Source organism: Podarcis filfolensis (genome assembly GCF_964270895.1).
Source record: "Podarcis filfolensis genome assembly, chromosome: 2".
NCBI classification, from domain to species: Eukaryota; Metazoa; Chordata; class Lepidosauria; order Squamata; family Lacertidae; genus Podarcis; species Podarcis filfolensis.
In genome coordinates, this window is record NC_139605.1 from 25,639,029 (window position 1) to 25,654,231 (window position 15,203).

The 15,203-nt window shown below is 44.2% G+C and overlaps 1 protein-coding gene across 49 annotated transcripts in view; it reads right to left on the reverse strand.

Moving 5' to 3' along the window:
* The window catches only part of MAGI1 (membrane associated guanylate kinase, WW and PDZ domain containing 1), a 458,236-nt gene that overhangs the window by 100,980 nt on the left and 342,053 nt on the right, over positions 1–15,203 (reverse strand). For 43 of the 49 annotated variants that reach the window (XM_083600323.1, XM_083600324.1, XM_083600318.1 and 40 more), the window contains 3 exons: positions 7,345–7,551; positions 5,036–5,249; positions 2,707–2,789 (listed from right to left, as the gene is read on the reverse strand). In XM_083600323.1, the coding sequence (XP_083456449.1) occupies positions 2,707–2,789; positions 5,036–5,249; positions 7,345–7,551 (504 nt within the window). The remainder of the gene's footprint in view (positions 1–2,706; positions 2,790–5,035; positions 5,250–7,344; positions 7,552–15,203) is intronic. The other 6 variants (XM_083600332.1, XM_083600362.1, XM_083600330.1 and 3 more) reach the window with 1 other exon arrangement.

Below are 15,203 nucleotides of genomic sequence, written 5' to 3' on the forward strand. Positions count from 1 at the left end.
TTCTCATCAGCCCCAGTCAGCACAGGTTGCAGTCCAAGACATCAGCACGGCACCAGATTTGCAAAGGCTGAACTACTGGGCCTGATTCAATATAAAGCATAATCACCTCTTTATATACTCATATGCGTAAACCATGCAAAGTTACCAGTGTTATTTCACTGAGGTCACATTCCCATACTCAAAGTTGGAAATAATAATAATTTAAAAAAGGATTTCCCTTCATTTGCTCCTCAGGATATCCTTCACAATTTAAAAAGAAGAAAATCACGGTGCACATCAAAATAAAGTAACGGTTAAATATTTTGACATTTATACCCCCTGCCGATGCATGTATTCATTAGCTACCCAATAGGCTGCAGAAAGTAAATTTGCTGAATAAAGGAGTTGCTGTACAATCACACGTCTACTCATTAAAAATTATAATACTGGGATATATTAATTGTGCTTATTTGCTGAGTTCACCACCTATTTGTTACCCTAGTTTTGAAATGGGAATGGCCGATTTGTGCAAGAGGACAGGAGACGTCGATGCCGAGGTAAGCCCAACTGAATTCAGAAGGACTTGCTCCGAGGGAAGGGAGCACAGGGCTGCAGCCTTGAGGCTTCTCATAAAAATGTGGTCTGGAGGCTGGGGTTAAAGAAACTACTTAGCGTAGGGGAGTGCATTATTTGGAGGGACACCTCCCACACACAGGCTGGTGTAATACAAATTTCAGTATAACAGAAATGCTTCTTAAAAAGCCATTTTGGAAACAAATTCAAAAAAATTGCAATTGCTAGTTTCTGAAGAACAACTGTTAATGCATCGATCAGCTAAGGGCCAGGGTAGATGTGAGAGTAGCAGTATCATTTCTGTTTGTTCAGAAGCCTGTTGGAGTTATGTATAAATAGGGTTGAGAGCAGGGCCAGCCCACCCATGAGGCAAGTTGAGGCGACTGCCTCAGGTGGCGGTCAACGTTCCACTTGTTCCTCATGTGGATCTTCCCTGATCCCTTCTTCCCCGGGGACACCATTCTGGGGTCCACTTCAGGTGTCAAAATGTATTGGGCTGGCCCTGGCTGTAAGGGTCTAATTTTAAGCTCCAATGGTACATGCAGTTGAGCCTTCCTCACCTTACCTCTCCCAGGTCACTTTTGCCCCAGCGCTGCCTTAATACCTGAGGATGGGGAAGTGTATGAATAACTGTGCTTGCCACCATCAACTCTAGGTAAAGGTAAAGGAACCCCTGACCATTAGGTCCAGTTGTGGCCGACTCTGGGTTGCGGCGCTCATCTTGCTTTATTGGCTGAGGGAGCCGGCGTACAGCTTCCGGGTCATGTGGCCAGCATGACTAAGCCGCTTCTGGCGAACCAGAGCAGAGCACGGAAACGCCGTTTTCCTTCCCGCCGGAGCGGTACCTATTCACCTACTTGCACTTTGATGTGCTTTCGAACTGCTAGGGTGGCAGGAGCAGGGACCGAGCAACGGGAGCTCACCCTGTCACGGGGATTCGAACTGCCGACCTTCTGATCGGCAAGTCCTAGGCTCTGTGGTTTAACCCACAGAGCCACCCGCGTTGCCACCATCAACTCTAGTTTGGTCCTAACGCATAGCAATTTGACCTACAAGTTAAGTTGAGGGCATTTAACCATTTTGTTTCATTTTGTTTTAAAATGAACTTAAGAATCAGGCATGTGTTGCTGCCCCTTTCATTTTCTCTCCTCTCAGCTTTCTACCTGTTGTTGTTTTTTAAATTGCTGTTACATACCCCATTTTCTTCTCCCAAGTTAAATTAAAGTAGCCGGGTCTCTTGAGTTGGAAACTGGCTGGCATCCTGAAGGTCTCAAGGGGTGCAAATATCAAATCTGATTTATTATTTCAATAACTGCTGGGAAATAACACTGCAAGAATGGAGTAACATATATATATACACACCTTTTATTTTCACTAAGATAAGCAATAATGACCATTGGATCAAAATGAAGTGATGAAGCTGCAATATCCCATACACTGCATTATACAGTGACTTAAGACTAATTGTAGGATTCTATAAGGATGGAATTAAATTGTCTTTTCCTTTTTCTTCTTCTTCTTCAGTGGCTTCACCAAAGAGTAATTTTCAAAGCAGGAGAACTGTAGCTATGATTTTAGCTGCTGCTGCTTCTTTTAAAAAAGTAATAATAACCAGCTCAGAAAAGCTGCAAGGTGATTATAGTGGAAAAATCATAGAATCATAGAAGGGACTCAAAGGTCATCTAGTCCAACCCCCTGAAATGCAGGATTCTCTGCTAAATCATCCAAGACAGATGGCTATCCAACCTCTGCTTAAAAACCTCCAAGGAAAAACAGCAAGCTGAGCTCGCTGAACTGGACAACTGCTGAGGATGCTGCTTCTGCTAATGCCATTGTAGCTGAGTCCGCCTTCAGAGTGGCCAGAATTCTATAGCTGAGGGGATATACAAAAATTATGCCACCTAGAACTTAGGAAGATTCTATCCTGCATGTTGGCATTTAAAAAATGCTTCTGGTACACATAGCACATACCCAGCAAGGGAAATTTGTACCAAGGACATAGTTTAGCACCCCCACCTGCATTATGATACAAATCTGGGCCCCACTGAACCAGCTGTGTGATTTTGAGAGGAGAATCCGGTTCCACTCATTCCTTTGCAACCTTAAGTTAGGTAAAATGTTTTCCAGATTTCATTTCAGCGCTTACTCCCTTACCGTCATCTTCACATTCTTCTAGAGGCTTTTGCTGTTTGTTCAGGCACCGTGGGTCTAGCCAAGACGTCGTTTTAGTGTTATGGCTGCAAACCAAAAAAGAAAAGAGACCTTTGTTAAAAATAAAGTATCAGTGACAGAAAAATAGCCTGTGGCCACCACTTTGACTCATCTGAGCTAAATCCATTTTCGTTTAGAACGGAGCATAAAAATTAAACTTTCTAAGACATGGCTTCCAGTCTAGTCTCTGAAAATACATGGAGAAAAGGGAAACGATGATATTTGAAGATGCAATGGTGGTGGGCCGATTTGGATGGACCTACCCTCATAGACTGTTTTCCTGAATGATCTGGGGCAAGTCTTTCCTCTTACAGACCACTTGAAAATTGATGAGGGATGAGTTAGAATTGTAGAGTTGGAAGGGACCAGTTCACCCCCCCCCTTACAATGCTGGAATCTTTTGCCCAACGTGGGGCTTGAACCCGCAACCCTGAGATTAAGAGTCTCATGATCTATCCGAGCTCTAAGATGCAGGTCGGATTAAAGGAATGCCTTTTACACTGATCAGGCGTTATTGAAAAGTCCCAGGACCAGAGCTAGCAATGTGCACACGGCACTCCTCTGAGCTGGATGGCACTGTATGATAGGACAGATGTAAACACGGCCCTTCAGTGATCCTGCTCCCCCTACCCCAGCGGCGTAGCTAGCTGCTCGGGTGCCCGATTCAGCGCATACGTCCTGCAGCTGGGGGCGGGGCAAGCCAAGGCAGGGCATGTTGCGTGGAGCCTCTCCACAGCCTCCCCCTCAGCTGTAGGGCGGCTGAGGCAGTAGGCAGACGCATGCCCCACGCTGCTTGAAAAAGCAGCGCAGAGCTTGCAGGCAGTCCGCACCCCCTCAGGAAAGACGCGTGGCTCAGGCACCCTGCAGGCCCCACGGTGTGGCGCCCAGTGCCCCCCATCTCACCTAGCTACCAGTGGTGTAGGAAGGGGGGTGCGGTGAGTGAAGGACTTCTATTTTTCAAAAAAAAGTGTTGTGAGCCTATTTTTTAAACCCCCCCATATATTTTTGCCATTTGTCACCCCCCTCAGTGATAAGACTCGGGGCAGCCCGCACCCGCCTTCCTACGCCACTGCCCTACCCCCACCAATCCGCCTAGTCACCTTTCTGACACATCTAAAGGCATGGCATTCTAATTCTTGCAGTGAATACATCGTTCACCTCCTTTCCTTTCAGTAACCTCAATGGCTCAAACATGGCCCCCGCTGACAAACAGGGAACTACATAGCATTCCGGTTCCAGTATCACTTTAAATAGCATGGCACAGTTCCTTCCGCAAGTCTCAAAGGGGGTTTGCAACACAACCTAACCCTCCTCTGAAATTATGTGGGGCATGTACCTTTGAAGACTTCACTACTAAACAGCAGACCCGTTCTCAAAGGACGGGCTTCACAATCCCTACCATAGATTATTGGCGATATGAAAGCTGGAGTGGAAGGTCGCTGTTTCACACACTACTTTACCCACCCTCGCAATACAGAAGGCAAAAAGCGTTTTAATTCTTTTGTGCACTCCAGGGCAATTAATCTCTAACTGGTAAACCGGGGCATAGAAGTCCAGCAAGCAAGTCAAATTAACAATAATGGAGTAAAAGGGGTCTGCCAAGGTACGAAACATTTTATGTCCCAAGGGGATAAAGGGATTTTTATACAGTATTTGGATAGCCTTCAGAAGTGAGAAAACAAGATCCTTCTAAGACAAACGGTGGCAGAACTTCACAAGGTTCTGGGCCCTGTGATGAATGAGAAGCCAACTTTTTAGCTTGCCACACTATGATTTCTCTGCTATTGAGGGAAATGATGACTAACTTTTGAGAAGTGCAATGCATTACCCTCTACCGCCAAACTGTTGATGCTTTGACCTGCCAGAGAATTTAACAGGGGCTCACTTAGCTTTTGGTTTGTTTGGCAAAACAGTTTGATTGCTGCAGACAATAGTGTTTCCTAAATAAATTCCTCAACAATTATGCTTTTGTTTTCAGAATAAGCGCGAATGAGTTACGGTTAAACTGCAGTTCAATGTGTGGGGGTTAGTAGCATGGCATTCAGTGCAATGCCCTTCTAAGTCGCAAGTGAGGGAAACCTGCAGGCCCCAGGAGAAAGGCAGCCCTTTGCCTAACTCCTTGCCACTTCCAGCACTACCACCAACCAGTAGATGAAAGCCCCAAAGGCTGCCCGCGCTGTGCCTAGTTCAGCCTCAAAAATGGTGCAATGGTTCAACCCTTCTCTCGTTTATCTTCAAGTTCAAAGGACAGACAAGAAAATGATCTCTTTACTCTATAAAGTAGACTTCTCCATTTTCTGTATAGGCCATCTCCCAGTTTTCAGGCAGAGGACCCAAGTTTTCCTCTGCACAAGGAGGTAGGTATTGAGGGAGCTTCTGAGAAGGTTCCGTGGTGGGAACAGTGGTGATACTGCTATTATTCACAGATGGGGGAGCCGAATCTCTTGTGCTGTGTGTATTGTGCTCGTCTTGTTCACCAGAGTCTGCTGCAGAAGGACACACACACACACAAAGAGAGAGAGAATTAGACATAGTGATTATTAGTCAGTAGGACATTACTATTTTCACCCTGCTTGCTTCCATAATTGTTTGAGACACTTCATAAAAAAAAAACCATGCAAGCTGGATCCACCAAGCTGGGGCTGTTTCTTAAGTAACCAGTGAGTAACAAAGACTATTAGATCATTCAGAAATGGAGGCATATATCGTATATACTGGAGTATAAGCAGACTCGAGTATAAGTTGAGGCACCTAATTTTACCACAAAAAAACTGGGAAATCTTATTGACTCGAGTATAAGCCGGTTCACCACACCACAAACCTGGTGGTGGCGGCAGTGGCAAAGGTGGAGGAGGAGGAAGGAGCAGCCCAAAAGGACCCTCACTCAAGTATAAGCCGAGGGAGGGGGGCTTTTTCAGGATAAAAAGTGTGCTGGGAAAGTCGGCTTATACTCGAGTATATACGGTAATTACTGTATAGTTTGTAACTATATGCCTGTCTTGTCCTGTTGTTTTCACGCTTGTCTGTTTTATTTATTTTAATCCATATTTCTTACTGGGTTGTTACAAACCATACAGAAATTTTGCAAAGGGGGGGGGGAGGGGAGGTTAGAAATGGAAGCATGTCACATTGGAAGGATGAGGTTTAAATACCATACATCCGACTGACTAGCACCGAGGACTACTTGACCAACCCACAGATGAGATACACATTATTTGTTCTACAGCATGGGTAGGCAAACTAAGGCCCGGGGGCCGGATCCAGCCCAATTGCCTTCTAAATCTGGCCCACAGACGGTCCAGGAATCAGCATGTTCTTACATGAGTAGAATGTGTGCTTTTATTTAAAATGAATCTCTGGGTTATTTGTGGGTCATAGGAATTCGTTCATTCCCCCCAAAAAAAATACAGTCCGGCCCCCCACAAGGTCTTAGGGACAGTGGACTGGCCCCCTGCTGAAAAAGTTTGCTGACCCCTGTGCTAGAGGAAAGATGGGGGGGCACATCGACCGAGGAAGGGACTAGGCTCATTATCATAATGCTAAACAATGGTTTACTATTACATCTGAACGCAGCCTATGGCAAAGTTGCTTCTTGCAAACAAGCAAAGGTGCAAGTTCCCAAAATGAAGATGAGGGCCACTGCACTCCTCCTCCAGTCTTGCTGCTACTGCACTAGAATAACAGAATCATAGGACTGTAGCGCTGGAAGGGACCCTGAGGGTCATCTAGTCCAACCCTCTGCAATGCAGGAATCTCAGCTTAAACATACACGACAGACAGCCACCCAACTTCTGCTTAAAACTCTTCAAGGAAGGAGAGTCCACCACCTCCACAGGTGTTAAACAGCTCTTAGGTGATTGCAGCCGCATAAAATACCAAATGAAAATTCAAGTCCTATTTAATGTGACCTCAATCAATTAAACATACATTCTGGTTCAAACCATGTTCACTCAGAAATCCCACTGCTTTCTGTGGTACTCGTTTCCAAAGACGTGGGCTTAGGATCATAAGACCCTGCAGATCTCCTAAATATTTTGCCCTCTATTTAATCAATGGCAGGATATTTTTAACATCTAACTCTCAAAGTAACGGATCTGAAGTCAGCTGATTCTTGCAACAGGTTCCTCAGCTGATAAAGGAATATACTAGCGGGGATGAGACAAACACAGCCGTTTCAGCTAGGTGCCAACTTCCGATTGCTATTTTTAGCCTATCTGATAGCTAAAAAGTCAAGAGATCGCACAGGCAGCAATCTGAAGTTCTTTTCACATGCTCTGCCAAAAGCTGCGGTTCAGAGCCTCAACTGTGAAGTCAAAGAAATGGGTTCTGCTAAGATCACACTCATTCATAGGAAAATTCCTAACAGTAATAACTACAGACTTTGGTTGAGGGGCAGGGGGAAAGCAGCAAACAGTGAGCTGTGCATCCCTCAGATGCTAAAGATTTTGTGCATTTTGTGGATATGTATGCACAGGAATTTTCTTAAGAAGAACCACCAATTTACACATCCCAATTCCTTCCCCCACCCCCGCCCACTGGTCGCCTCCTTCTTATACAAAGGCAAGCAAATGATTTGTTTACCTGTAAAGCTACTGTTCATTTCAGGGACATCATCTTCCTCTTCATTCTCCGTATGCACTATGCCAGCATTTTGCATATCATTGTAAGACTTGGTTCGCTTGGGGGTCGACTGCTTGGAGCCGGACTGGAGGTTTTGCAAAGCATCAGTATTACTCACTTTCCCACTGAGGGGTTGGCTGGGAGGCTTGGGTGTTCCATAGTAGTTACCTAGGCAACAGAAAGACATTTGCGTGTTTGTTTGCTTTTGCAGATTTCGTGTCATTAAATATTTCTTCTCTCTTTTCTCTCACACCACCACCACTCCCCTCCTCAGCTCCACCCGCCATAATCAAAGCAATTTCTCATTCATAGCTAAAAGGAACAAATATTCTTCCCTCCCCCCCCCTCCCTGCCCTCCAACTGAAAGAAAAAGCATTCAAAAGATGTCGGCTGTTTTACCTTCGTGAAACTTATTCATGTTTGAATTTTAAAACCAAAGAACCAAAGCCTGCCTTTTTGAGGTGCACCAGGCGTACAAGGACTAAAACAAAAGAAGACTGTGGTGAATTGGGGGCGGCCGGGATGGGGGGGGGAGGCCTTCATCTCATTGCATTTGAATTTCAATTAGTAGCTTTGAAACACACACACAGAGAGACGGAAGCACCCACATAATGCTGTGCCAGATTGAGAGTGAGCCCTGCATGAAATAAATAAATAAAAACTCAGTTCTTAACATCACCCAGAAAAGCGATGGAAGACGAGCATGACCTGCTTTAATAGGCATCCTCAATGGGTAGCAAGCAGTTAATTTTATTTTATTTTTTAAAAAGGAAGTGCTCTCCGAAAAAAAGGAAAACTTTGCCAAAATAAAAGTGGAACCGCAGCACGTGGCATGTGCTTTGCCAAGGCAGGATTTTGGCTTGTCTAGGTCAGGGAGAATGGGGACAAAAGGCATCCGATACACACATTTTTGAAGGCACACCCACCGGACATGCGTGCTCCACACACACACACAATTACTTGGACACTGCAAACAAAACCTACATCAGAGCAGGTTTACCAGGGAGGCTCTCCAAAGTCAAGCATACAGAGTGCCAATCCTTAAACTTAGGTCGCCATTGGACCTACAATTTAAAGGATTGGTCCCTGGGAAGAGGGATTGAACCACTCTGGGAAGATGGTCAAACCACTCTGGGAACTGTAACTCTGTGAGGGTGGGGGGTAGGGGGCCTTAACAAAGAACAGGATTTTTGGGGGAAAGCCATGACTATTAAAGTGAAGTAAGAGTGCTTTCAATGCAGGGTGTGGATGTGGCCTTAGTTCAAGCATCCCCAACCTTCGGCCCTCCAGATGTTTTGGACATCAATTCCCATCACACCTGACCATTGGTTCTGTTAGCTAGGGATCATGGGAGTTGTAGGCCAAAACATGTGGAGGGCCCCAGGTTGGGGGTGCCTGCCTTAGATCCTTCAGGGAACGGGGATGGGCGGAGGCTTTGCAGCATCCTCCAAAGATGTGTCATGTAACACGTGTGTGGAGCACGTGTGACATCATGTGCGCACAATGAGGTGTGTGTCCCCCCCCCCCCCAATGTTGGGTGGAACTCGGAGCTATCCATATGTAAAATCCCAGTTCCATATTGTTTTACTTTCTGACCCTCGTCACAGTCTCAGGCTGTATTCACACTGTGCCTTTAAAGTATGTCCCCCCCCCGCAAAGAATCCTGGGAAATGTAGTTTAACCCTCACAGAGCTATAACTCTCAGCACCTTTAACAAACTGCAGTTCCCAGGATTCTTTGGTGGAGAGGAAGAGAGGTGTGGTTTATATATACAGCATGTACGCAAACCAGTGTTTGCTCACACACTTTGGCCGCACACTCTCTTGTTTAAAGCTAACAAGTGTTAACATTGGTGAAGATGTGATACTGTGCCGCAGTTTCCCCCCAAAAGGAAAGAAATGAAACTCATGTGAGACAGCATGAGGTCAGAGGTGGAAGTCCAGTTGAAGATGTGAGGGGAATGGGTACAAGCTTGATTTCCCTGTACATACCTTCACTGAACCCTGGACCAAAGGTTAATATAAACAGCACAGAGGAGTTAAAGAGTCAGGTTTAAAAGTTATTAGAAATATCTACTGTACAAGCAGAGGTTCGTTGTTTGGAAGAACTACAGTTGTCTCGATAAAACCCTTTAGCAGATCCAAGACTTTGCTAATATCACAGAGTAAGGGGATATCCTGATACAGGCGAGGATTTGTAATATGGTTTTACTGCTGCCAACGCTTTAGGTGAACAAGATCTACTGCACAATGTTGCATGGTGCTGCTGTGCTTCAGCTCTGAATTAACATTTTAGTTGTGTAACTAAGTCAAAATCAAGCTATCGGCTCCGGATAATTTTCACATATGAAAGGAGTCCAGTCTGGGATAGAATGCTTCATTTTGCCACATATGTTGAAAAACCAGCAGCACAAAGATGGATTGTATCTGGTGCATTCTTTCCTCTTCTCTTCCCATTCCTTTTTCCTTGTGTATCGTGTCCACTAGTTTGTGAGCCTGCAAACAGGGACTGTCTTATGCTTTAATATATTCACAGTGTTCTGAAAATGTTAGGGAGTATTAATAAGGTGTGTGTTTTTAACAACAGCAAACACATTGTTCTTATTACATTTTTCTTCTTTCCTTTCTATAATGAGCTTAGGACGACATAAAGGACTCCCTCTGTTTACCCTCACAACCACCATGTGAGCTCAGCCAGGCTAAGTAAGATGTAGTGTTTGAGAGTTATGGCCTAGCAGAGTTTGAACCCAGGCCCCAGGCCAACACTCTTCTCAGTTCCACACCACATTGGCTCTAACATCTTAGAGAAATTCAGAATTCCAGGCTCGGGCCATGGGAGGAAGTTTATTTCCAAGTTTCCGTGGGGTGGAGGTGGTTGTGGGGCAACAGCCCCAATCTGCTTTTAAAGGACGGTTCCAAATCTCAACCCACCCCGTTCAAATCTCTGTAATGGAGCATAAAGTTTTCATCTCCACAGGAGGAGCAGCACCTTTAACTCATCCTTCATTCTGAATCTTGAATGCAAATACATGCATTATTGATACAAAGGAAACAACTTATTCTACTAAAAGCCTTAATGGGAATAAGGAAGGTTCGGCAGACCTACTTTTTATTAGAGAAGGTATTTCTGTGCTCTATATAAAGCCAGAAAAAGCAGGGGGTGGGGGTGGGGAGAGGGAAGGAAGGAAGGAAGGAAGGAAGGAAGGAAGGAAGGAGAGAGGGAAGAACCAACACTTCATTGATCTTTTCTTTGCTCTGTTTTATAGAGGAGACTGAGGCCTGTTGAAAAAAAAATCTCCAAGCAGGCTTCTCCTAAAATGGCATAATCCCTCTAGTGCTGCTCTAGTTCAGCTCCCATTATGTTTCAACTGGACTCTGAAGCTGTAGCCAACAAAAGTGTTGGTATCCAAAGTAGTGAGTTTTCCACAGTAGATTTCCTCTCCACTGTACCCACCACTGCACTCAAATTCAAATTTCAAAACAAGTTTTCAAAATGGTATGCATGCAACGGTAACAAGAAGTTGGGATGTCTACATCCCGATTCCCATTCCTGGGCTGGGTTGAACAAATGAAATTTAGAATACTCCCAAGACAAGATTCCTAGCTTACTCCACAAATTCCTACTGCTAGATTTGCAGTTAAACATGTTGTTGTTGTTGTTGCTGCTGCTGTTCGGTTCTGGGTTCCATTTTGGTCACCACTGAAGTTCTGCAACCTGTAACCCCATAGCCTGTTTAGGAATGTCAGAATCAACCTTTGCATCTTAATTCAACATCACGGAAAATTAGACAAGGATCCATCCAGAGCGTAAGAGCATAAGCGGTATGCTTCCCTTTCAAAAGGGGGGACGCAGTTAACCTGGCTTCAGTCAGCAGCAGTAATTAAAGGTTAAGTTTGGTTTTCTAACAAGGTGGAGACACAAATGTCAAAACAGATGCCAAATGTTTCACTGCTGTGTGTATATGTCACCGACTGCAAGCAGAAATACACAGCAAAGCCTTGATAACCTTCTCGGAGGCAGTCTATTCTGTTTCTTTTTTCTCGATAATCATCTAACTGGTTGGAATAGTTATCATGCTTCATCCTCTGTTAAAGGCTATCTCCTTTTCAGGTATTCATCCCTTTTCAGGTATTCATTTTTACGGGAGGGCGGTGGGGAGATAAAATGGAAGCTTATGGGGGGGGGGGGGAGTAATAAATATGAAAAATTAAAATGGCATGGAAATGTAAAAAGGTAAAGGTAAATGGCCCCTGGATGCAAGGACAGGTTAAAACTGGCTAAGGGGCAATTCTATCACTCATAAATGAAACATTCCTATTTTGCTGACTTTGACTATCCAGCAGCTAAAATGCTGAGCTGATCCAGAGGCCTGTTGTATGCGATGAATGTTGATGGGAATGCTATCCTGATTCCTAAGCCTCCTCCATTGTATCCCATTTGTTCTTTTCACCTCCTAATAATGTAAATTGCCTCAGTCAACCACTTAAGAAGCACAAGTACCACCCTATGATTTAGCACAACACACCCACTGCAAATAAGGAGAACAGTCAAAGCAAAGCGCATGTAGAACAAATCAACCTGCCGTCTGGAGACCTACTCATTCAAAGCTAAGAAAAGAGCAAGGGGAAGGAAGGGGGAGGAGAGAAAAGGCATTCAAGGAAACACAGCACTACAGTGGTACTTCGGGTTACAAACACTTCAGGTTAAAAACTCTGCTAACCCAAAAGTAGTACCTCGGGTTAAGAACTTTACCTCAGGATGAGAACAGAAATCGTGCTCCGGCGACGTGGCAGCAGCAGGAGGCCCATTAGCTAAAGTGGTGCCTCAGGTTAAGAACGGTTTCAGGTTAAAAACAGACCTCCAGAACAAATTAAGTTCTTAACCCGAGGTATCACTGTACTTGGAGGAGGGAACCCAATACAAATGCCCAATCAATATCTAATCATCGTCTTGGTTTGCACATGTATTAGCATTTCACTATGGATGCAAAAGTGATTTTATTTATTTAAACAAATTTATTAAAATCGTTTGGACACCACCTTTTATTTCACAAAAATACTAAGGCAAGTTTACAGAATAATACAACAGGCAGCATATAAGAAGACATAACACAAAAACCGTATTAATAAAGCAGAAATATTATTATTGTCATTTATAATAACAATAAATTACATGTGTGGACCGCTGCCCTTCATCTGTAGCTCTCAGAGCAGTTTGCAACGTCAAAATACAATATAGAAATAAAACAGTATGACTTATAATAGCCAGAAATGCCAAGAACTGATATGGTCAGAAAAAGTTCAGGTAACAAGATAAGTTTTTAATTGTTGACAGAAGCACCTAATAGTTAGAGCCCAATTCTGCATCTATCAGATATCAATCTGCCACAATTTAGTGATAAAGTTAAAATGCCTTTGATTTGATTTTTCGTTTTATTTTATTTTAGGTCATTTATATACCTGTAGCACCTGACATATATAATAGATCTAAGTGGTGTGGGATGAGTCTAAAAAGACAAACATGAAGCCTCAATGCAAATCTACGCAATGCTAATAAATATATACAGGTATCAGTAAGAGAAATGGGTATCAATTGTCACTCATCTTCCACTTCTAATGTGCTTTCCCAGGCACCTCCTCTCATGCTCCTGGCTCTGCCTCAGGACTCAGCCCACACACCCTGGTTCTCAGCCAGAGCCCAAAGAAACCCACAAGTCACCCCAAAATCTCTCTCGACAAAGAGGGTCCCCTGAAACAGTTGGCCTCATCCTAGTCTCTCATTGTAGGCTGCCCACAGCAATCAATGAGTGGCACTCCGCACACTCAAGTTCCAGGCTACAGAGGGGTGTTTGTTTCATGGCAAATAGGACTCCCTCCACTGATACGTCTTTCTCCAGCCTTTGCACACCTCTTCTCTTCCAGGTGCACATTGTAGCACATGGGTGGGAAGACCGCACCCATGATTCATACAGTAATACAGCGGTTCCCAAAGTATGTCAGGGACAAGCTTGCTTGACTGAGCTTCTTTAACCAAGAGCAACAAAAAAACAGACCCACAACACCTTACATCTGACCATTTGCACAGCAGTTTCTAGCCATATGCATCCAGCCAAAGTTCAACTAGATTCAAGCGACAACAGCGGAGATCATGGCATAGGACACACATGGGGTGGTTCACACGTTACACTAGACCAGGGATTTAATACTGTGTCCAGGATCAGGAATCTGTGAGCTTCCAGGCGTTGCTGAGACTCGCAAGTTCCCTCCAGCCCCAACCAATGTCACCCAATGGGCAAGAATGATGGAAGCCGGAGTCCGGAAACTTCTGGAAGCCAACAGATTTCCCTGTGCTACACTGGACCAAATGGACACCGGACATGTGCCCCTCCCTTCTTCAATGCCTGGATAGCAATTCGGAAACATTTGATGAGCAGGTGTGTAGAACCATTAATACAGATATCATACAAGGGACCACAGAATAATGTTATTATTTGTAACCTGTCCATCTAACTGGGTGGCCCCAGCACTATGGGTCCAACGTATATAAAAACATAGTAAGTGATGTAGCATCATCACACCAACATTTTCTCTACACTGCAAAGGAGAATCAGTTAACTGTCGGGGTGGGAAAAACTCCACTCATGTCTTTGGTAACGTTTGGTTCCAGCCAAAGATAATTTGTAAGGTTTTGATGGAGTAGAAAATTGTTTACCATCTGTTTGATTGGTTGCTGTGTTGCAGGACTGTAATTTATCAAACGTTAGTGAGTGGATTAGATTTCACAATTTACCCTTTGACGCCTTCTACACAGATCCACGTTTATTGTTACCCTTTAGGCTCCTTTGGATAAGGCAAAGTTACCTTAGTTCCCCAAATATTATCTCAGGAATCCACAGACCATTAAATTATAGCCCAAATAACAGTGCTGCAGTGAGCAGCATTCAGCTTTCTAACAAAGCAGAATCATAATAGCTCTTTTCTCACGGTGGGTGGAATGAGCGGCCTTCAGTGGACAAAATGAAATCTCAACAACGCATTCATCATAACTTCAACTTTCTGAAATTAAAAGGCCACTGCCAACCCTTGTCAAGGACAAATTGGATCGTGTTGGAAATAAGTTGAAAAGTAATAAAGACCAAAGAAATAATAATCACCAACACCTTTTAAAAGTAGAACTTACACAACACTGATGTTATTTCAAAAAGAAAACTATCAAGAAAAAGAAGAGTTTGGATTTGATATCCCACTTTATCACTACCCGAAGGAGTCTCAAAGCGGCTAACATTCTCCTTTCCCTTCCTCCCCCACAACAAACACTCTGTGAGGTGAGTGGGGCTGAGAGACTTCAGAGAAGTGTGACTAGCCCAAGGTCACCCAGCAGCTGCATGTGGAGGAGCGGGGAAGTGAACACGGTTCACCAGATTATGAGTCCACCGCTCTTAACCACTATACCACACTGGCATTGCCTAAAAAAAGTTTTAAAAGAGCATAAGCATAAGGAGAAAATAAAATATTCCACTGCAATTAGATCTTGGTGATCTAATGGGGTTAAAGGGCCATTTGGATTACAGTGGTACCTCGGGTTAAGAACTTAATTCGTTCTGGAGGTCTGTAACCTGAAACGTCTGTAACCTGAAGCGTATGTAACCTGAGGTACCACTGTACTGAGTTGATCTGTTGTATAGAAACATTAGTAAGTACATCTTACGCTATGAATGGAAACTAATTGCTCTGCTCCTGACAAAACCGCTCACCTTCCCAGGGGGGCGGAGCTGCAGGCTGGCCATGAGCACTCTCTGTGTACAGCAGGGGACATGGTGA